Source organism: Glandiceps talaboti, chromosome 14, assembly GCF_964340395.1.
Source record: "Glandiceps talaboti chromosome 14, keGlaTala1.1, whole genome shotgun sequence".
Classification (NCBI taxonomy): domain Eukaryota; kingdom Metazoa; phylum Hemichordata; class Enteropneusta; family Spengelidae; genus Glandiceps; species Glandiceps talaboti.
The window spans coordinates 23058243-23082021 of record NC_135562.1 but is presented as its reverse complement, the minus strand read 5'-3'; the positions used below and the strand labels follow the sequence as shown (position 1 = coordinate 23082021).

Below are 23779 nucleotides of genomic sequence, written 5' to 3'. Positions count from 1 at the left end.
TAATAAGGATATCTACCCATGCAGTGCCATGTACTAATAAGGATATCTACCCATGCAGTGCCATGTACTAATAAGGATATCTACCCATGCAGTGCCATGTACTAATAAGGACATCTACCCATGCAGTGCAATGTACTAATAAAAGGACATCTACCCATATAGTGCCATGTACTAATAACGATGTGTACCCAAACAGTGCCATGTACTAATAAGGATATCTACCCATGCAGTACCATGTACTAATAAGGACATCTACCCATGCAGTGCCATGTACTAATAAGGATATCTACCCATATAGTGCCATGTACTAATAACGATGTATACCCAAACAGTGCCATGTACTAATAAGGAGATCTACCCATGCAGTGCCATGTACTAATAAGGATATCTACCCATACAGTGCCATGTACTAATAAGGATATCTACCCATATAGTGCCATGTACTAATAAGGACATCTACCCATGCAGTGCCATGTACTAATAAGGATATCTACCCATGTAGTGCCATGTACTAATAAGGATATCTACCCATATAGTGCCATGTACTAATAAGGATATCTACCCATATAGTGCCATGTACTAATAAGGATATCTACCCATGCAGTGCAATGTACTAATAAGGATATCTACCCATATAGTGCCATGTACTAATAAGGATATCTACCCATGCAGTGCAATGTACTAATAAGGATATCTACCCATATAGTGCCATGTACTAATAAGGATATCTACCCATATAGTGCCATGTACTAATAAGGATATCTACCCATACAGTGCCATGTACTAATAAGGATATCTACCCATACAATGCCATGTACTAATAAGGATATCTACCCATGCAGTGCCATGTACTAATAAGGATATCTACCCATATAGTGCCATGTACTAATAAGGATATCTACCCATACAGTGCCATGTACTAATAAGGATATCTACCCATACAATGCCATGTACTAATAAGGATATCTACCCATGCAGTGCCATGTACTAATAAGGATATCTACCCATATAGTGCCATGTACTAATAAGGATATCTACCCATACAGTGCCATGTACTAATAAGGATATCTACCCATACAATGCCATGTACTAATAAGGATATCTACCCATGCAGTGCAATGTACTAATAAGGATATCTACCCATATAGTGCCATGTACTAATAAGGATATCTACCCATATAGTGCCATGTACTAATAAGGATATCTACCCATATAGTGCCCTGTACTAATAAGGATATCTACCCATGCAATGCCATGTACTAATAAGGATATCTACCCATATAGTGCCATGTACTAATAAGGATATCTACCCATGCAGTGCCATGTACTAATAAGGATATCTACCCATGCAGTGCCATGTACTAATAAGGATATCTACCCATACAATGCCATGTACTAATAAGGATATCTACCCATATAGTGCCATGTACTAATAAGGATATCTACCCATATAGTGCCATGTACTAATAAGGATATCTACCCATATAGTGCCATGTACTAATAAGGATATCTACCCATATAGTGCCATGTACTAATAAGGATATCTACCCATACAGTGCCATGTACTAATAAGGATATCTACCCATATAGTGCCATGTACTAATAAGGATATCTACCCATATAGTGCCATGTACTAATAAGGATATCTACCCATGCAGTGCCATGTACTAATAAGGATATCTACCCATACAGTGCCATGTACTAATAAGGATATCTACCCATGCAGTGCCATGTACTAATAAGGATATCTACCCATATAGTGCCATGTACTAATAAGGATATCTACCCATACAATGCAATGTACTAATAAGGATATCTACCCATGCAGTGCCATGTACTAATAAGGATATTTACCCATACAATGCAATGTACTAATAAGGATATCTACCCATACAGTGCCATGTACTAATAAGGATATCTACCCATGCAGTGCAATGTACTAATAAGGATATCTACCCATACAGTGCCATGTACTAATAACGACGTGTACCCATATAGTGCCATGTACTAATAAGGATATCTACCCATATAGTGCCATGTACTAATAAGGATATCTACCCATATAGTGCCATGTACTAATAAGGATATCTACCCATATAGTGCCATGTACTAATAAGGATATCTACCCATATAGTGCCATGTACTAATAAGGATATCTAGTACCCATACAGTGCCATGTACTAATAAGGATATCTACCCATGCAGTGCAATGTACTAATAAGGATATCTACCCATACAGTGCCATGTACTAATAAGGATATCTACCCATATAGTGCCATGTACTAATAAGGATATCTACCCATATAGTGCCATGTACTAATAAGGATATCTACCCATATAGTGCCATGTACTAATAAGGATATCTACCCATATAGTGCCATGTACTAATAAGGATATCTACCCATATAGTGCCATGTACTAATAAGGATATCTACCCATATAGTGCCATGTACTAATAAGGATATCTACCCATATAGTGCCATGTACTAATAAGGATATCTACCCATATAGTGCCATGTACTAATAAGGATATCTACCCATATAGTGCCATGTACTAATAAGGATATCTACCCATATAGTGCCATGTACTAATAAGGATATCTACCCATGCAGTGCCATGTACTAATAAGGATATCTACCCATGCAGTGCCATGTACTAATAAGGATATCTACCCATATAGTGCCATGTACTAATAAGGATATCTACCCATATAGTGCCATGTACTAATAAGGATATCTACCCATATAGTGCCATGTACTAATAAGGATATCTACCCATACAGTGCCATGTACTAATAAGGATATCTACCCATATAGTGCCATGTACTAATAAGGATATCTACCCATATAGTGCCATGTACTAATAAGGATATCTACCCATATAGTGCCATGTACTAATAAGGATATCTACCCATATAGTGCCATGTACTAATAAGGATATCTACCCATATAGTGCCATGTACTAATAAGGATATCTACCCATATAGTGCCATGTACTAATAAGGATATCTACCCATATAGTGCCATGTACTAATAAGGATATCTACCCATATAGTGCCATGTACTAATAAGGATATCTACCCATATAGTGCCATGTACTAATAAGGATATCTACCCATATAGTGCCATGTACTAATAAGGATATCTACCCATATAGTGCCATGTACTAATAAGGATATCTACCCATATAGTGCCATGTACTAATAAGGATATCTACCCATATAGTGCCATGTACTAATAAGGATATCTACCCATATAGTGCCATGTACTAATAAGGATATCTACCCATATAGTGCCATGTACTAATAAGGATATCTACCCATATAGTGCCATGTACTAATAAGGATATCTACCCATATAGTGCCATGTACTAATAAGGATATCTACCCATATAGTGCCATGTACTAATAAGGATATCTACCCATATAGTGCCATGTATTAATAAGGATATCTACCCATATAGTGCCATGTACTAATAAGGATATCTACCCATACAGTGCAATGTACTAATAAGGATATCTACCCATATAGTGCCATGTACTAATAAGGATATCTACCCATATAGTGCCATGTACTAATAAGGATATCTACCCATATAGTGCCATGTACTAATAAGGATATCTACCCATACAGTGCAATGTACTAATAAGGATATCTACCCATATAGTGCCATGTACTAATAAGGATATCTACCCATATAGTGCCATGTACTAATAAGGATATCTACCCATACAGTGCCATGTACTAATAAGGATATCTACCCATACAGTGCCATGTACTAATAAGGATATCTACCCATATAGTGCCATGTACTAATAAGGATATCTACCCATATAGTGCCATGTACTAATAAGGATATCTACCCATACAGTGCCATGTACTAATAAGGATATCTACCCATATAGTGCCATGTACTAATAAGGATATCTACCCATATAGTGCAATGTACTAATAAGGATATCTACCCATATAGTGCCATGTACTAATAAGGATATCTACCCATATAGTGCAATGTACTAATAAGGATATCTACCCATACAGTGCCATGTACTAGCTGATAAGGACATAACAAACCATGTACCATTGTCTCATGTAATGCATATTATAATTAATATGACTGACTTCTATAAACAATACATGGATGCCAATTTGTTCAGGTATATTTTGTTGGACAGGCTGTAGCCAAATTACTGCTCTTTATACAGGGGAGAAGTGAATTAAAGATGGTGTTACAGTAACAGTTATAAAATTTGATCAGTGTATTGACCAAGTGTTGTAAAAAACAAATCTGGCCTCTTTAGTTGTGTGAAACTAGAGAAATTTGAATGATGTGAAATGACACTTGTATATATCCCAAAATATATAGCTGCAGTTCTTTGAATGAATACAAGAACTTTGGAAAATCATTATTTTGTTAACATTGTTTCACAGTATTATGCGGAATCTCATGGTGTTATTTACATGGTTGATTCAACTGATGAGGAAAGACTGGAAGAATCCTGGCGAGCATTTGGTGAGTTTCTACTAGTGCAGTGTATGACAGGAGAGAGTACAGTTAGGTAAGATTTGTACCAGTGTCACAGGAGAGAGTATAGTTAGGTAAGATTTCTAGCAGTGTGTGACAGGAGAGAGTATAGTTAGGTAAGATTTCTAGCAGTGTGTGACAGGAGAGAGTACAGTTAGGTAAGATTTCTAGCAGTGTGTCACAGGAGAGAGTACAGTTAGGTAAGATTTCTACCAGTGTGTGACATGAGAGTATAGTTAGGTAAGATTTCTAGCAGTGTGTGACAGAATGGTGACTGTAGAATTATTTGCTATTCACAAGTAATGCAAGACTTATAATGGGTCACATTTTAGTTTTTATTATTGTATATTGACAGATGAAATGATTGATAGTGAGGCTCTTGATGGCGTTCCGGTCATAGTCCTTGCAAATAAACAAGATGTAACTGTAAGTATGCTTTCTTGTGTAAATATGATTGAGGTATATGTCGTATATAGGCTGTTTGTGTCTGTCTGTCTGTGTGTATGTAAACTATGTGTTTGTCATGTGTGTGTGTCTGTCTGTCATTGTTTGTGTCTGTGTGTATGTATATGCATGTGTGTGTGTGTTTCTATGTGCACATGTGATTGTGTATGTATGTGTGTATGTATGTATGTATGTATGTGTGTGTGTTGTGTGTGTCTGTTTGTTCTGTGTGTATGTTTATGCATGTGTGTGTTTCTGTGTGCACGTGATTGCGTATGTGTATGTATGTATGTATGTATGTATGTATGTGTGTATGTATGTGTGTGTGTCGTGTGTCTGTGTGTGATTGTTTGTGTCTATGTGTGTGTGTGACTGTGTGTGTGTGTGTGTGTGTGTGTGTGTGTGTGTGTGTGTGTGTGTTGTGTGTACCAGTATGTCTGCCTCTAACCTGTAAGTGTGCTTTCTTGACATACATGTAGTAAATATTAGGCTGTTTGTGTGTTGTGTGCGTGTCTCAATCATGTGTGTGATTGTTTGCATATGTATGTATGCATGTCTGTGTCTGTGTGCATGGGGAGGTATTAGGGGAGAAGGAGTCTGCACAGAGTTAACAGGTTTTGTCTTTCTGTTGTTCTCGACTTCTCTTTGTTCTCATCGTTACTACAATGTATAATGTCAGAGTAAAAGTTTGGCTGAAAATTTACTAAGTTTTAACATTGTCACATGGTATGGCAAGCTCACTGTTAAAAAACAGGGTGATGTAGTCACACAGCTGGCGAATTGATCGGAGCAAAGCTACACGAACTATCTGACCTGTATAAAGTTGCTCTTAGAGTGGCCATGGATGAGGATTGGGTATATATTTTCGATTTTTAATTTACAAAACAATTTTATCATGGCTTCCTACTTCAAAAAACATTGTGAACAACATAAAGCAAGTGTGTGTTTGTAACTAATTTACTCAATAACGTACATGCAAAAGATTAATAAACTTTGTTATTGTACATACAAAAACAAATTGTTTACACATCTTTTAGCCTTTTGCAGTGTATTGAGTTGCAAACACAGACTATGTTGTAGCCTAGCTACAATGCTATTGGTGCATTTATTGATATATGCAAATTTGACCAAATGGCAGCCATATTTGTAGTTAAAGATCAATATTTACTGCAAAATTCAAAAACTGTAATACACAGACACTCCATTCAAGTGCCCCCCCCCCCCCCCCCCCCCTATTATCAGATGCAAGCTATCTTTGGAGACCTTGAACTTCAGGGTCAATCAACCAGTCAATCTAAATCAACCAATTCCTGCCTATCACAGATACATTGTGTTGCCGCTTACATTCACTCCTCTATTAAGTATGACATGAGTAATTGCCCTTCACTTTAGCCAATTCTTCACTTTGGTTGGAAATTTGTGACAAAAAGCACAAATTTGTTGTAGGCATTCTGTACAGGAAACCCAATACTGTTTTCTCGGATTTTGAAAATAGTCTTCTGGATGTACTTAATTGTATAAAGCTAGACAAAAAAACAATGTATTCTCCTTGGCGATTTTAATATTGATATCTTACGTCAGGATAGTAATGTTGAAAGATTCACCACAGCAATGAATTGTCTACACTTAACACAGCTAATATCAGTTCCTACAAGGGTTACTGAAATCTCACATACTGTTATCGATCATATTTATACAAATATTAGTAATTGCTCTATATATTCAGGTACGATTGCTGGTGATATATCTGACCATTTATCCATTTTTGCGATCTTTAAGGATATGTGTTTACATAGTACATCCATGATAGAAAAAATCACTTGTAGAAATTATAAAATGTTTGTTGAAGCAGACTTTGTAAATGATCTCTCTTCTGAGCAACCATGGAGCGAGGTCTACTCACGCGCACAGATGTCGATGACGCTTATAGGCAACATATGTGTTTCGCCATCTTGAATGCCGCACAGGGTTGTGGGATTGCTCTCGCAATGTGCACCGGGAAATTTGAAGACCACCGAGGGGGTGTAATCGGTCGAAAGCCATCTTTACTATGGGCAACACCATACGAATAGCGCACATTGATTACCGAATTGTTTTGAGTTTCCGTGAGAGTTTGAAGAGATAACCATTCCATAAGCTTCTTTTTATCGTTTTTAATGTACCAAGATTTTTTTTTCACCGAACGTCGTCATTTCAAGACATTTTTTTACGATCGGCGATTTGGACGTGTTGTGATCGACTGTGTCAGCGGTAATTGAATGCTGTTTACATCATTTTATGACGCGTTTTCGACTTACAATCAGTATTCTGATGTCGTATTGCTCTCTATTTGTACGTGTTTTACAACATGAATGTGCAATGAACTATAGTGAGACAATATTTATACATGTATATATTATATAAATTTATTTTTTAGTATATTTGACAAGGAAGCCATGCAATGATTGAATTGAATCGGAATTTCTCTCCAGACACGCCACTCATGTTTTCGTGCGTGATCGTTCGCTTCCGTATATTTCGTCAAAATATAGCAGTAAAATGTTGAAATCATGACATACATGTAGACAAAGAAATATTACCGAAATTGTGCTTAATTTACCAGAAGTAATAACGCCGTATTAACGGAACACATGATACGGCAATGCTACAAATAGCGTTTACAGCCGTACTCGTGTTGATTAATTCCTTAGTTGTATGACGACGTACAGTGAAAAAACACTTCTTAGTACATTCAAGACAATGAAATTGAGCTACTGGAGTGGCTGTCGCTTCAAACTTTTACTGAAATTCAAAATAATTCGGTAATCAATGTGCGGTATTCGTATGGTGTTGTCCATAGTAAAGATGGCTTTCGACCGATTACACCCCCTCGGTCGTATCCAGATTTCCCGGTGCACATTGCGAGAGCAATCCCACAACCCCGTGCGGCGTTCAACATGGCAAAACACATATGATGCTTATAACACTTTCTTTACAATTTTCAGTGATTGTTGTAACAAACATGCTCCTATTATTGAAAGGACCATTAAGAGCATCAGTAAACGCAAACCATGGATCACCAAATCAATACAAAAGTTGATTAACAAAAAACATAAATTATTTGCTAAAATGATTAATTCAAATTATGAAATTGAGTCAGTAGATAAATATAAACGATATAGGAATGTACTGACCACAGTTCTAAGGGTTGCTAAGAGAGAATATTATGCTTCTTTGTTTCTAGAAAATCAAAATAATTCTACCAAGACATGGGAACTTATCAATAACTTAATTAATAAGAAGAAATCTAAACAGGGTACATGTTTACCAGATCAATTGACTGTCATAGCATCTGATGAAAAGATGATGACATGTAACACTCCCCAAGAGATCGTAAACGGTTTCAATAGTTTTTTTTAGCACAACTGAACTGATAAGGTTCAGTAGTGCTATAGGCATGGCAAAGTGTCTGTCTGTCTGTCTGTCTGTCTGTCTGTGTGTGTGTGTATGTGTGTAAACAACTTAAAGTCAAAAACTGCTGGACCGATTGCCATGATATTTGGTGGGGCCATTACCTTGGGTGTCTAGTTGGGAAATTGTTCAAATCAAAATGATCGCATCACAGGTGTGTGATTTGGGTCAAAAAAATGTGATTTTTGGTCAAAAAACTTAAACTCAGAAACTACCGGGCAGATTGGTGCGAAATTTGGTGGGAACATTCTTTAGGGGGTGTAAAGTAAGATTTGTTCATGACATGATGATTCCATCAGTGATATGCAAATTAGGGCTGAAAATGTGTCTTTTTGGTTAAAAATCTATAATTCCAAAACCACTGAGCAGATTGGGCTGAAATTTAATGGAAATGCAATTAGGGATGTATGGACGAAGATATGTTAAGCATACCATGATTCCATGAGTGATATGGAATTAAGGTATGTGAATTTTGGTCAAAAACTTATATCTCAAAAATACTAAGTGAATGAGTTTGAAACTTGGTGAGATGTTTCTAGAAGTGTTATTCTTTGTCATTGCTTTTCCTCAAAAATCTTCAACTCTGAAATTACCCAGTAGATTGAGCTTAACTTTGTTGAGAATGTGTAGATTTGTCCTCATTAATAGCTGACACAGTGAGAACAGTACATTGTTAATTAACTATAATGTTTACTTTACTATTTCCTCTGGTGGTAAAGCCTGTAGCATGGCCAGTTTGGTTTATGACTGGATTATGTAATATATTGTAAGACAGCTGTTTCATCACCTACCCATATAAACTGAATGTAGCTGGCTTTTACAATATTACAATAAGACAACCAAGAAAGATAAACCTGTTACATTGGTATGACTTGGTTCCAAATTGATTTAAAAAAATAAAGAAGTACAAAACCTTGTAGACACATCCCTTTAAAGTTTGATTAGGATGTTGCTATACTTGTCTTGTACACTTCCAACATAGGATGGCTGGATTATGATGATGGAAATTAGGTATGAAAATTTTGTTTTGGTTACAACTTTAAATCTTCAAAAAATTATATATCTATCATTGCCCTGAACATGAAGTTGTGCGGCAACGCAATATTTGCGCTATATTTTACAAACGTAGGGCCCAACCTGGCAAGTAAAATCCAGACACCCTCTAAATCTTATTTGGAATTCCTTCCTCAGATATCTGAGAATTCCTTTTTCTTGGAACCTACAACAGAATTTGAAGTTGCCAACTTGTTGAGAACCCTAGATACCAAAAAGGCCTCAGGCTATGATAATTTACCATCAAAACTTATTGTAATAGCTGCTAATCAAATAGCAAAACCGTTATCTTACATTTATAACCTCTCTTTTTTACAATGCAAGTTTCTCAGTGCATTAAAAGTAGCAAGGGTAGTACCTATTTATAAGAAAGGTTCAAAAAATTCACCTGGGAACTACCGCCCAATTTCAGTTTTGCCTGTTCTTAGCAAAATAATTGAAAAGATTGTGAATACTAGACTTATGGGTTTTCTCAACAAGTTTCATCTACTTTATAAACATCAATATGGTTTTCGTGGGAAACATAGTTCAAAGTTGTCACTCGTTAATCTGGTCAGCAATTTACTCCATCAAATTGATGATGACAATGTTACTATTGGTATATTTATCGACTTTACAAAAGCTTTTGATACGATAAACCATAACATTTTACTCTCTAAGCTTCAACATTATGGGATACGGGGAAACCCTTTGAGGTGGTTTTCAGATTACATAAATTACACAATCGAACTCAGTTTGTTTTTGCTGACGAAATAAACTCTGAATAAATGTCAATCACTTGTGGGGTACCCTAGGGTTCAAGACTTGGCCCAACATTGTTCTTAATCTATATTAACGATCTCCTGATTTCTTCCAGCTACTTTGATTTCCGTTTATTTGCAGATGATTCCAACTTATTTCACAGATTTCCAGACAAGATAAGCACTATAGATCTCTCTCTTGTTAACAATCACTTCAAGAAAGTTTTACATTGGTATGATGCAAATAGGTTGACCATTAACACAGGGGAGACAAACTACATAATATTTCATAGCAAACATAAAATGGTTACCAAACATGGTGCACTTATCGTCAATGATCAACTTCTAAATGAGGTTGATAAAGCTTCTTTTGTCGGTATTATCATTGACAGACATTTATTATGGAAAGATCATATTGAATATGTAACAAATTGTGTTAGGAAGAAATCAGAAATGTTATTTAAATTGAGAAATGTTGTTCCCCAACATATTTTACCAATATAACGTATGGTTTAGAAGTTTTGGGCAGTACATATTCATCATATCTACAGCCAATTCTGTATATCCAGAAAATGTGTGTGCGATGTATGACTTACTCTGGGTTCAGAGACTCGTCTTCTCCTTTATTTAAAAAGCTGGGTCTTCTTAATATTTATAAACTTCATAAACTTGGTATAGTAAATTTTAGTTTTGATTTGTAAATAAGAATCTTCCTCATGATTTAAGCGATTATTTCCAGGTGATCGATCATAGCCGAGACACATGGTTTAAACTTTGGCGAAATTTGGCAATTCCGAAAATACGCACGGCTGTTGGTCAATTTTCCATCAGGTTTTCAGGTACAAAATTGTGGAACAGTTTGCCAACAGAAATGAAATGTCTCACATCAAAACATCTGTTCAGGAAAGCTTTTAAAGAGTACCTACTTGACGAAATTTAAACAAGTGAATATAATACATATTCTTGCATTGTTAGCTCGTTTTTGATATTTTCTCCCATTATTTTTTCTTCTTCTAGTTCTGTGTAGCCCTTATTGTTATTGATGCATATGAATTCTGAGGTGGAGCCAAACTTGATTAGCAAAAAGCTATTTTTTTACTCCAAATTGCCAATTTGTTTATTTATTTCCTGTCATTTTGTAATTGTAACTTACTTTAAAAATTGGCAATAAAATGAATGGATGAATGAATGAATGAATGTATGTATGTATGTATGTATGTATGTAGTGTATATACATTGTCACTTTCTTAAAATCATCTTTAAAAGTAATATTGAAGAAAATAACTATACACAAATAATATTTGTCATGCTCACATAACTTTTATTGAAAGGCAGACATATTTGTGGTTAAAAATCAGTCAGCAGTAAGCACAACTCAATAAAACACCAATGGTGTAGTTATAGCGCAACTGTAAAATTTGTGATATTCAAAAAAAGTGTTTATCAACATGCCAATCCATATTTGTTACCCATGCAATATGCACTGTTATTTTATTGTTGCTATGGGTGTACTTTTCTTTATATTTGCAAACTTTTTTTGAATGTTTATTCACTTAGTTTTTCGACAAAGTTGTCATCTTTGTCAATTATAAACGTCAGACATTTGGCTTTTGCTAAAAGTGTGCATTTCATCAGTCATGTACCGTTACTTCATTAAATGGATGCACGCTCACCAATTGGTTACTCACAATCAAAGTGAACCGATAGTTGCCGAATCTAACTTCTTAAGTATTCATGATTACAAATCTGTTGTTAATCCAATTCTGGTTGGCAAGGAAACACTACTTGCTGTGTAAACAGTGATAACTATCATGGGTTCAAAAATAGACCCTTTCGTGTAGGGTCTATGGTTCAAAGGATGAATGACAGCATATTCCTTCTCCCCTAATACCTCCATGGTGTGTGCATATGTGTCTTGTCTGGGTCTGTCCATGTGTCTGTAGGTAGGTAGGTGGGTGGTGAGTGGGTAGGTATGTATGTATGTCGGTAGGTAGGTGCATCTGTATGTTTATTGTGTGTGTGTGTGTGTTACTTGAAATCAAATACAATGTAATGCACACTGCAGTTACAATCTGATTAAAATCCGATGTAGATGTCGGCTAATCATGCATTGCTATCTTACCATCGTTATTTTGCTTGAATTGACCTTCGTAGTACATGTTTACGTTTTTTAGCCTGATCGCCTCATCTACAACATCTACATCGGATTTTAATCAGATTTACTGCAGTTACTGCAATATTTGGCAGGTTGTTTATTTAGAAAATTGGTCATGGCAGTAAAAATCAAATGAGGCAAACTCTTACAAAAATGGGATATGAGAATTAACATCACATGTGAACTCACCACTAACCTGCAAACAGTGAAATCTAATGAAATGAATCTATTGTTTTAATGACAGGGCTGTTTAAATGTTGACCATGTGAAGAGTGTCTTTAATCAAAGTGCTGCAAAGATTGGACGCAGAGATTGTAAAATTCGTGGTGTATCTGCACTCACAGGGTATGTATATATAAATAAGACTTAAAGGTGATTCAAAATGCCCCACACCACAACACTGAAAAATGTTCTTTACATGTCTCTTAACCAATAAATGCAAAGCTGACTATTCAATATTGCATTATAAGTGATAAAAAAGTTAAAACTGGCGATCAGTGGTGACCTGAGCAGCCATGAATTTACTGTTATATCGCCTATTGTTCTACCTTTTGGTGATTATGATGTCATACAGAGGATGAGTTCATGCCAGTTAGTATAGTAAGCAATGGTAGACTGGAATTATGATGTCATACAGAGGATGAGTTCATGCCAGTTAGTATAGTAAGCAATGGTAGACTGGAATTATGACGTCATACAGAGGATGAGTTCATGCCAGTTAGTATAGTAAGCAATGGTAGACTGGAATTATGACGTCATACAGAGGATGAGTTCATGCCAGTTAGTATAGTAAGCAATGGTAGACTGGAATTATGACGTCATACAGAGGATGAGTTCATGCCAGTTAGTATAGTAAGCAATGGTAGACTGGAATTATGACGTCATACAGAGGATGAGTTCATGCCAGTTAGTATAGTAAGCAATGGTAAGTCAGAAATGGTTACACTGTGTTGAAAAGCCAGCATACATATCCATGTACCGGTCATACCAAGTTTTGGTTGAAGTAACATTAATACGTGGCTAGGCAATGGAAGTACCTTTTTGACATTTACATCGCCGATAAATCACTTTTGTTTTACATATTCTTTTTGGTCAGCAAGAACAGGAACATTCCTAAAAGCCCAAGTTGAAGAGGGAAATCGTGCGATGTATTCTCACTGGCGGTCGACTGGTCACATCTGTTTACATTTGCGACGTATTATAAAGTGATGAACGTATTCAGTGATTCATAGCCCAAATTTCGTTACATAAAATGGCCTTTTTTCTTTCACTTTCTACTACAAATCTCACTTTAAGTAACTTAAGAATATAATTAGATCAAATTGTATAAATCTAAGAGGTTTAATTTAGTTTGTGATTTGTTTTATACCAAATTTAAATATGCTCAAATTCAGCTGATGAATCTGTGACTCAAATTTTACGACGGGTGATCATATAGCTAGCAACAGCTGGATAATATGTCCTGTGGAATGGTTTTACTTCGTCAATTTAGTCTAAGACTTGTTATTCTCGAAATATTTCGTGAGACAATCATGTTATCAGAAATATTAAGTAGTTCACAAACAAGCTACATCAAAATCTTGTGTACTTCTCATGACAATTCAACTTTATTCTATATTTGAAATTGAAATGTACTCTTGTACTGAACTAGGATGCTCTTGTTGGTACATCTACATTAAAAATAGATTTGCTCATCCACGATCAAATTTAACTGTGAAGCAAAATGTATGTATCCCATTGTAATACTGTGTCATTCATTCATATAATAAAGAGTTGCAGAATAACTGGATTATTTCATTTACCATGAATAGAATAAAAATCCAAGTAAATTTACAAAACTCAATTCTATACAGTGCAGAGATTGATAAGACAGTGGTATTGCTCAAAGACATTTTTTTGACTGCTAATAGTCAGGACACCAAGGTCCAAAAAGTGGCTTAAAAAACAGGAGTTACCTTACACGGTTTGAAGTACAATTTTTGGAATCATATTTGGTTAGAGTAATATCTGGGCCTTCAGAAAACTGATGTTGCCCCTCTAGACTCTCTTGTGCAAACTCACAGGAGGCAGTTTCCATGGTAACGGTGACATAATTTTGAAGGCTGCTAAACGTTTAAAAACATCATATCTCAGGCTCCAGAAGTGCTATAATCATAATGAAAGTATGTGTATATATGTTTGGGGAGAAGGGCAACTCATTGATCATATGACCTTTGAGATCAAAGGTCAAAGTCATTGTGAAAATTCAAGGTCATCTTATTTTTTCTATATTTTTATTAAACCTCTGGCGGAAAGTTTTATGTAACAAACATCAGGCATAGTTGTTATTGCTGAAAATCAGTCATAAAAATAGCAAATGATATAGTCTTTCAGGAAAAATACAGTAAAAGACTATTTGGAGATGCTTTATTACAAAATCCTGTTACCAAGACAACTGGTAGCAAGATCTGCAATTGTGAAAAATACGACAATACTGAAGATCTCAAGGTCCCCAAGTGCTAGAGATTTGACCAAAGTGTCTGTACATGGGTTTTAGGGGATGGGCAAATCAATAAACATGATCTTTTTGATCCAAGGTCAAGGTCATAGCTAAAATTCAAGGTCATAGTAATTAGCACAACTGAACAGAGGTTCAGTAGTGCTGTAGGCATCGCCCCGCGTCTGTGTGTGTGTGTGTGTGTGTGTGTGTGTGTGTGTGTGTGTGTGTGTGTGTGTGTGTGTGTGTGTGTGTGTGTGTGTGAACAACTTAAAGTCAAAAAACGCTGAACCGATAGCCATGATATTTGGTGGGTCCATTACCTCGGGTGTCTAGTTGGGAAATTGTTCAAATGAAGATGATCGCATCAGAAATGTGCATTTTACGTTTGGAAATGTGATTTGTTGTATTACAAAATGCTTTGACTTCAACAATTCTTGTTTTATTGATGTAATGAAATCATTAAATCTTTTATGGGCTACTTCACACATCAGTGTGAATGGTGTAAAGATTAACATCTGTTTAAGGTTGCTTGGCAATCTAGGCCTGTTCTTAGCACACTTGAATTAAATCTTAGACACTATGATTAAAACAAGTTCATATAAATGCAGTCTAAGAATTGTTCATGATATGATGGTTCCATCAGTGATATGCAAATTAGGGCTAAAAATGTGTCTTTTTGGTCAAAAACCTATAATTCCAAAACCACTGAGCAGATTGGGCTGAAATTTAATGGGAACGCCCATAGCAACAACCAAATTGTTCATGATATGATGGTTCCATCAGTGATATGCAAATTAGGGCTAAAAATGTGTCTTTTTGGTCAAAAACCTATAATTCCAAAACCACTGAGCAGATTGGGCTGAAATTTAATGGGAATGCATCTAGGGATGTATGGACGAAGAAACATTAAGCATACAATGATTCCATGAGTGATATGCAAATTAGGTGTAAAAATGTTCATTTTTGGTCAAAAACTTATATCTCAAAAAGTGCTTGGTCAGTGAGTCTGAAACTTGGTGAGATGTTTCTGAAAGTGTTATTCTGCAGATTTTCTACAAAACATTCTGACAGAATTGGCCCCAGCAACCATGACCACGCCCTTAGCAACAACCAAATGGCAGTACATTTTGATCAAATAACAACATCATCTGATAGGCAAGTGAGTAAACATTCAAACAATTTATGCAAATACCCTAGCAACCATGACCACACCCATAGCAACAACCAACTGGCAGTATATTTTGGTCAAATAACATCATCTGGTAGGTAAGTGAGTAAACATTCAAAACATGTATGCAAATACCCTAGCAACCATGACCATGCCCATAGCAACAGCCAAACGGGGGTGCATTTCACAAAGATAACAACAGGGATTAATAGACAATTGAATAAACATTAAAAAATGTATGTAAATTTGCCTAGCAACAAGACCACACCCATAGCAAGTCAAATGATCACATTTATTGTGAAGATTACAACAAGGATTAATAGACAATTGAATAAATATTCAAAAAAATGTATGTAAATTTGTCTAGCAACAAGACCACGCTCATAGCAAGTCAACATATATTGCAAAGATAATATCAGGAATTCATACACAGGTGAACAAAAACATTAAAAAATGTATGCAAATATATCCAGCAACATGACCATGCCCATAGCAACAGCCAAATGGTCACGTATATCACAAAGATAGCAACATAGTTAGATAGGCAGCTGGATTCAGCAAATAAACACCTATTGTTAGCACGGACTACTAAGCATATGGATAAACATTTTAAAAAAATGTACAGTTGTGCTACAACGCCATTGGCGGTATTTTTTCTTTTTCTCCCTTTCTTTTTTGAGTTTAAAGGGGCATGTTTAGCTGTGATTTCAAGAAACTTTGAACTGAAATTACTGTATGCCTGATTTATATCTTGACAATTATAGATGTCTTCCCAAGTTTCTGCACCCAGTTCCTGTAAGAAATCCTCTTTATTGTACTTGGAATAGTCCCTAGATTGGCCACAGTAAGTTACTTCTGAGAGTGAGGTATTAAAATTATTCATGAATGCAAAGATAGGCAGGTGGTCAGAAATATCTGCATAAATAGTACCAGAATCAATGGATTTATGACTTAGATTCATGAAGAGGTGGTCAATTGTTGTCTTGGAGTGTTGTGTTATTTGTGTGGGAGTTTTAATAACTTGTTGATAGTGCAAACACGAAAGCGTGTTGAGCAGTTTTTCTGAGGTAGTTGAGAGTTGATTCACATCAATATTTAAGTCACCTGTTATAATACATCCATTATATTTGCGTTCAAAATCAATTAATATCTTCTCAAGGTTTTAAATGAAAATGTCTCCATTTGACTTTGGTGGCCTGTAAATGATGCCTAAAATATAGGATTTACCTTTGTCCACGAATTCAAGCCACAGTGACTCGGCATTTGAAATTGATAAGTTGTAGATTACTTTATATTGCATAGATAATGCGCAAACACTCCAACACCTCCACCCTGGCATAATCTCTACTGTTTGTTTCTAAAGAATACTCTGGTAAATTATACAAATCTTTGTTATCTAGCTGCCAGACTTCAGTTACAGCAATGAATTTGAATTTAGTGTCGATACAGTTTTCATACACATGCCTAAACTCAGGAAAAATTTTCCTAAGGGATCTGACGTTAATGTGAGATACAGACAGTACATTTTTACATTTTGTGAAGTTCATATTAAACTCTGGAATTGAATAACTAATACTGTTTTAACTATTCTGTGGGTAACTTCTTTGTCTTCAGGTGTGATGTCATCAGCGACTCTTTGCAAAACAGCGACAATGATGTCATCTGTATTCTCCTCTGTAGTTTCTGGGATTCCCACGGTATTTCCAGGTTCTCTTGTCTGCTGTATTGGTTTTGTTCTTCTAAACCTCTTTTGACTTCAGCAATTCTGTGTAGGAGACTTTCATTGCTGTGTCTTAGTTGTTTATTTTCCTCTTGCAGTGTAGTTATTGACCCGCGCATTTCTTCCACGAGTGTGTTAAAGAATTCCAGCGACGTTGACATCGTAGTCTGCGTAGCTTTGATTTCCTGAATTGACGATATGACTGACGGTAAACATGCCAGCTTCGCCTTGATTTCAGCTAACTGATCGACAATCATTACCATCGAGATTGCGGGGTCTTCACTGGTAGTTTGTTCAGTATCTGTCAGAAATCTTTTTACTTTGCATTTCTTGCACAAAAACAAGTCACCTTGTGTGAAGTTAACACCTTTGTGAGTCGGACAGTCGTTGCATTTCGGCATTCTTGCTATTTAAATACTAATTACTCTATTTACATTCATACAATACAGTTCTTTCTGACATCGATGTATTTTCTTGTCATTGGCCGGTTTGTTTTTTGTTTTTGTCCTACTTCATAGGAAAAGCAGAAACGCAGAAAGTTCAGAGTTGTTACCTGAGATGTTTATGGAGGCGATGCTAGGACATGTCCCAATATATCATATGTTGTAGTGCCGTAAAATGAGTCATTTGCAGAGCCCATCTTACTTGACCACTGCCACGTCGAACAGCGCCCTCTCTCCTGATTGCGTATATCACAAATATAGTAACATGGTTGGATAGGCAACTTGATAGTCATTCAGCAAATGAACACCTATTGTTAGCATGGACTAGCATATGGATAAACATTTTTAAAACTACAGTTGTGCTACAAGACCATTGGCGGTATTTTTTCACAAACTGTCATGAAATTGGAGTGAATGAGCAGAGCTAGTCACACTTAATAATGCATTGACAGTGTGGTGGTCTATGACTTAACAAAAACATGTAATATAATGTGATGATACCTGCCCTCCGGAACATTGCTTTTGCTTGCAAATGCTAACTAGTTTTGTAAGGATTTTTGAAGGCCTTAGATGCAAAATAGTCCCTAGTGAAATTGTGGTTATGTATCTTCAGTGTGAGCACTGTTGACATAGGAAGAGATTTGTTTGGCCATAAATGGGGTAATGACTGATATGCAAATTATCATTAGGCTGTTAAATAGTCTGAGTATATATGAATTGGTCTAATTCTAAGATAAGACAGGTGGGGCTGGGAATACCTTTTTGTCAGTGGAGTGGTTTTCTATGTTTTCTAGTGCTTAGTGGTGTGTAGATTAAGAATTGTTCATAACATGGTCATCCCATGATATGGAAATTAAGTCTAAATGTGTCTTTTTAGTCATAAATCTATAATTCCAAAACTACTGGGCAGATTGGTGTAATATGCATCTGGGGATGTGTAAAGGAAGCTGTATTCATAACGTGATGATCCCATCAGCAATATGTAAATTGAAAATGCATGGTGTATGTGGTTGAAACTTGATTAGGATGTTTCTGGAAGCGATATTCTGCAGTGGTTTTTAAAAACATTACGACACAATTGGCCCTAGCAACCATGACCACACCCTTAGCAACAGTGAAATGATGATGCATATTACAAAGATAACAACAGGGATGGGTAGGTAGGTGAATACAGATTCAAATTACACATGTATACTATGCAAATATGCCTAGCAACAAGACCATGTCCATAGTTGTGCTACAATGCCATTGGTGCTATTTTTAGTCCCTGCTGGACAAAGTCCATCCGTGTGTCCATGCGTGCATCCAGAGCCATTTCTTGGAAATAACTGGACCGATTTCTCTCAAACTTGGTACAAGGACAACACACTATGGCATACATATGCATGTTAATCTATTTTGTGATAATCCAATATGGCCACAAGATGGCCATTTTGTTAAGAATTTTTCATTTGGCAGACATGCCTGAGCAGATCAATTTCAGTCAATCTTGGTATAAGGGTAGTGTACTCTTAGGTATATATGCATGTCAATTTGTGATTGTACCCATCACAGACAAGAAGTGTTCCAATCCAAACAAGGATCAACAGCTCCCAAACAGCGAGGACTATGTCATCTACAATGACTTGTCTAAAGTCTACTTTGTTAAGTCACTCAAATCAACTTAACCTAACTAAATGCAACGTAGTTCAACCCAACCCAACTCAATGAAGTGTAATGCAACACAACTCAACCTCACCCCCACCCCACAAAACCCAAACCCAAAACCAAACCATACCCAACACAACTCAATGGAAATGGTTTAATATTGCCACTCTGTAGCATAATACAATATATATATACACAAAAATATCTAATGTTATTTTTGTGCCATTTGACTGAGACCCCATGTTTTGTTTTATTCTGACAGGGATGGTGTGAATGACAGTATTGAGTGGATGGTACAATGTGTAGAAAGAAACACACCAAGAAGACCACCAAGACTTAAAGATTCATCATCATAAAGTTGATGTTTTAAGACTTCTACAACTACTGGGCACACTAGACAACACTACTACAACTAGACAACACAACAGGACTCAAAATTAACAGTAATCCCGTCTCCACAGACTGCCAATTCTTGTCATTGGGCTACCATAATTTGCAGCTGATAGCCCACTCAGGCTACCACTGATTATGTGATGAGGATGGAAGATTTATAGACATAAAAATATTTTAATAACACACATATTTCCAATAGAGGAACTATGTTTTCAGTGCAGGAATATGGGACTATTAGTCACCAGCCTTGGGCTATCACTTTCTGAAATAAGCAATTTTTCATCTTGCGACAAATCTCGCTTGAGCCGTTGAGTCATAGCAACCACATGAGGGTGGTCAAGCTCATAGGGGTGTGTAATATTTCATAGATTGTTGTTTTCCAGGTCTACAGACTAAATATAACAACCTTTTGACTATATATTCCTACCTGTAAGGAGAAAAGAGAGAAGGGGGGACATCGAGACACGATCCTGTATAAACTCCTCTGTACGTCTAGCTATTTTGAATAATCAGCTCATTGCCGATTGGCTGTTTGAAACTACGCCTATGGAAAGAAAGTCTTTCAAATCCCCTGGAAGCATTACTACTATGGGCCACCAAAAATGAAATAAATTCCAGTATACATAGATTCACAGTTTGACACTGTAAAAATGCAGGTTTAGTGGAAATCGTACAAGTGTACTCACCAGGAGGCTGACAAGAACTTTTCGCGATCCATGGTTAACAGTTCCAGGTATATAGGTGATGGGGACATGCTTCTGATTTTGAAATGCAGGGGTCATCTGACGTCATTAGTCAGCCGCCTCTTTCTCAGGCAATCAGCAGTTAACATTGCCTTTGACATACAGAGGATTTTATACAGCACTCACTTTTCTTCATGCAGGCATGTTTTTGTTGAGCAAACGTGCGTTTTGTTCACATTTGAAAGGTTTACGAAAAAAGATGTCCACCCTTCTAAATATTTCTACGTAGTATAGAGATTGACACATTTGTAGCAGCAAGATTCGTGTGATATTTTCCTAAGAAAATGGCAATCTAAGCAATAATACATGCCCCTGTGGTCAAGCTGAAGTGCCAAACACTTAGCAACACTATTGTTCTCAATGTCATTGCATGTACATTGTATAGTATATGATCGATCAAGTAAAGCAAACTTTAAAAGTATGGTTCTAAAACAATGTGCATATGGAGAATGTAAGTCAGATTCCTGATATTATGACCGAGACTACATGGATGGTGTTCACTTCATAATATTCTCAAAACCAAAAACACAACCAAAGAAATGCCAGCATTGGATAAGGGCCTGTTCCCAGGGTGATAACTTTGGTGTACATAATATCAAGGCATATACTTTCATATATTCGCTACACTTTGTTGGAGGAAAGGGACCAACAGACGATCCCCTCGACCTAATACCTGCTAGTACACGTCTGTCTGGCCGAGAATACAGTTCTACTAATAACTACCAGAGACCACCTGAGACTGCCCAAGACATTAAAAAGGGTGACAGGACAAACGCCCCCAGACAAATGCCCTTGTAGGACAAATGCCCCCCAGACAAATGCCTACGGTAGGACTATGGCTCATGATTCAACCAAGAGAGTCATGTTTTTAGGGTTACTTAGCATTTCTACTATAGTGTGATTGAAAGATGTGATTTCATGCAGTGTACTTAAAATTAAAAATATGGTTTTATCACTTAGTATTTATACAATCAGATTCCAGAGTTCTACACAAATTGTTGCTGATTTCGAGAATTGTCATGTGCTTGACATTTAGAGGGGAATAGTCCAAAACCTCCCGTTTTGAATATTATAGTAATGTTTAGTATTTATGCAATCAGATTCTGGAGTTCTGCACTTAAGCAATTCCTATTAACTGCCTTATCTAAAAATCAAAACCCGTGTTTATCACACTTAAGTTTGATGTTTGTATTTTTCTTTATTGTCATCACAATTTCAGTCTAATGTCTGAAATAAAATGTGTATGTGTATATAACAATGACTGTTTGAGTTAAGTCAGTTTTAACATAAGTACACCACACGAAATCACTTTATAAGCACATTTTTGAACAATAAAAGTGATAAATCAAAGCATGACCTATTTGGTTGATTTTTGACATTTTTTGAACATCTACTGTCTATTCATCCATTGTACAATAAAAGTGATAAAACCATACTCCCAAAATCTGGCTTTTTTTATCTCTATTCATAGGCAATGACAGTCCTACCGGGGGCGTTTGTCCGGGGGGGGGGGGGGGGGGGGGTGTTGTCGTAGAACCATTAAAAAGACTGCCCGAGGTAAAGACCAGAGTTAGACTACTGTTATAAGTTTATATCTAAATATATAGTAAGCAGAATAATTTATGGTCCCATTATTGCTGTTTTTCGGCCACAGAATAATTTGTGAGTGTAACACACTTATATGGTTTCAATGTTGAGTTGATCACTTGGAACTTTGATATTAATTGTTCGAGGCAAGATCGGGCACTCACATGCGTTTTAGGCTATATTTGAAAAAGGAGAAGAAATCATCTGTTAATGTTCCAGTTGTTCCTATGCATTTTAAATCGACATGTGACAGTGAGTTTACGGCTATTATTAACACAACTGAACATATTAGGTTCAGTAGTGCTATAGGCATGGCAAAGTGTTTGTCTGTCTGTGTGTGTGTGTGTGTGTGTGTGTGTAAACAACTTAAAAACCGCTGGAGCAATTGCCATGATCTTTGATGGGTATATTACCTTGGGTGTCTAGTTGAGAAATTGTTCAAATCAAAATGATCTTGCCACCGATGTGTGATTTTGGTCAAAAACTGTGATTTTTGGTGTGAGAAAATGCTTTGGCTCGGCCTAGAAATGAAAGGTTATTGTTTTATTGATGCAATGAAACCATTAAATCTTTTATGGACTATTTCACATCTCAATGTCAATAGCATCAAGATAAACCCCTGTTTTAGGTTGCTTGGAAAAGCAGTTTTTAGCACAGCTGAACTGTATATGATTAAAACAGGTTCATTCATGCTACATACATGATAAAGAGTCTTAGCCATCTACATATCTGTCTGCCTATCTGTGGTTGACATAAACTTAGAGAAAACTTAAAAAGTGAAAAACCACTGAGAAGAATTTTTGATATTTGGTCCCAGAGATGTTGATTTTCAGTCTCTAGTTAGCACAACTGAACTAGTGAAGTTCAAGTGCTATAGGCATGGTGTGGTGTCTGTCTGTCCATCTGTTTGTGTGTATGTGTGTCTGTGTGTGTGTAGATGACTGAAACTCAAAAACCAATCAACTGATTGCCTTGGTATTTGTTGGGGACATTACGTTTGGAGTTTAGTTGGGGAATTGTTCAAATGAAAATGATAGCATCAGAGGTGTGTGTTTTGGTCAAAAAACTTAAACTCAAAAATTACTGGGCAGATCCATCTGAAATTTGGTGGGAACATTCTTATGGGTGTTTATATAAAGAATTGTTTATGACATTATGATCCAATCAGTGATATGCAAATTAGGGCTAAAAATGTGTCTTTTTGGTTAAAAATCTATAATTCCAAAACTACC

General features: G+C 36.3%; 1 protein-coding gene across 2 annotated transcripts in view; it reads left to right on the top strand.

Annotated features, from left to right (window-relative positions):
* LOC144445498 (ADP-ribosylation factor-related protein 1-like) overlaps positions 1-22446 on the top strand; it is a 70309-nt gene extending 47863 nt beyond the window's left edge. For both annotated transcript variants that reach the window (XM_078135067.1, XM_078135068.1), the window contains exons 5-8: positions 4432-4513; positions 4881-4951; positions 12612-12712; positions 20087-22446. In XM_078135067.1, coding sequence (XP_077991193.1) covers positions 4432-4513; positions 4881-4951; positions 12612-12712; positions 20087-20180 — 348 coding nt within the window. In that variant the 3' untranslated portion in view covers positions 20181-22446. The remainder of the gene's footprint in view (positions 1-4431; positions 4514-4880; positions 4952-12611; positions 12713-20086) is intronic.
* Positions 22447-23779: the final 1333 nt, after the last annotated feature.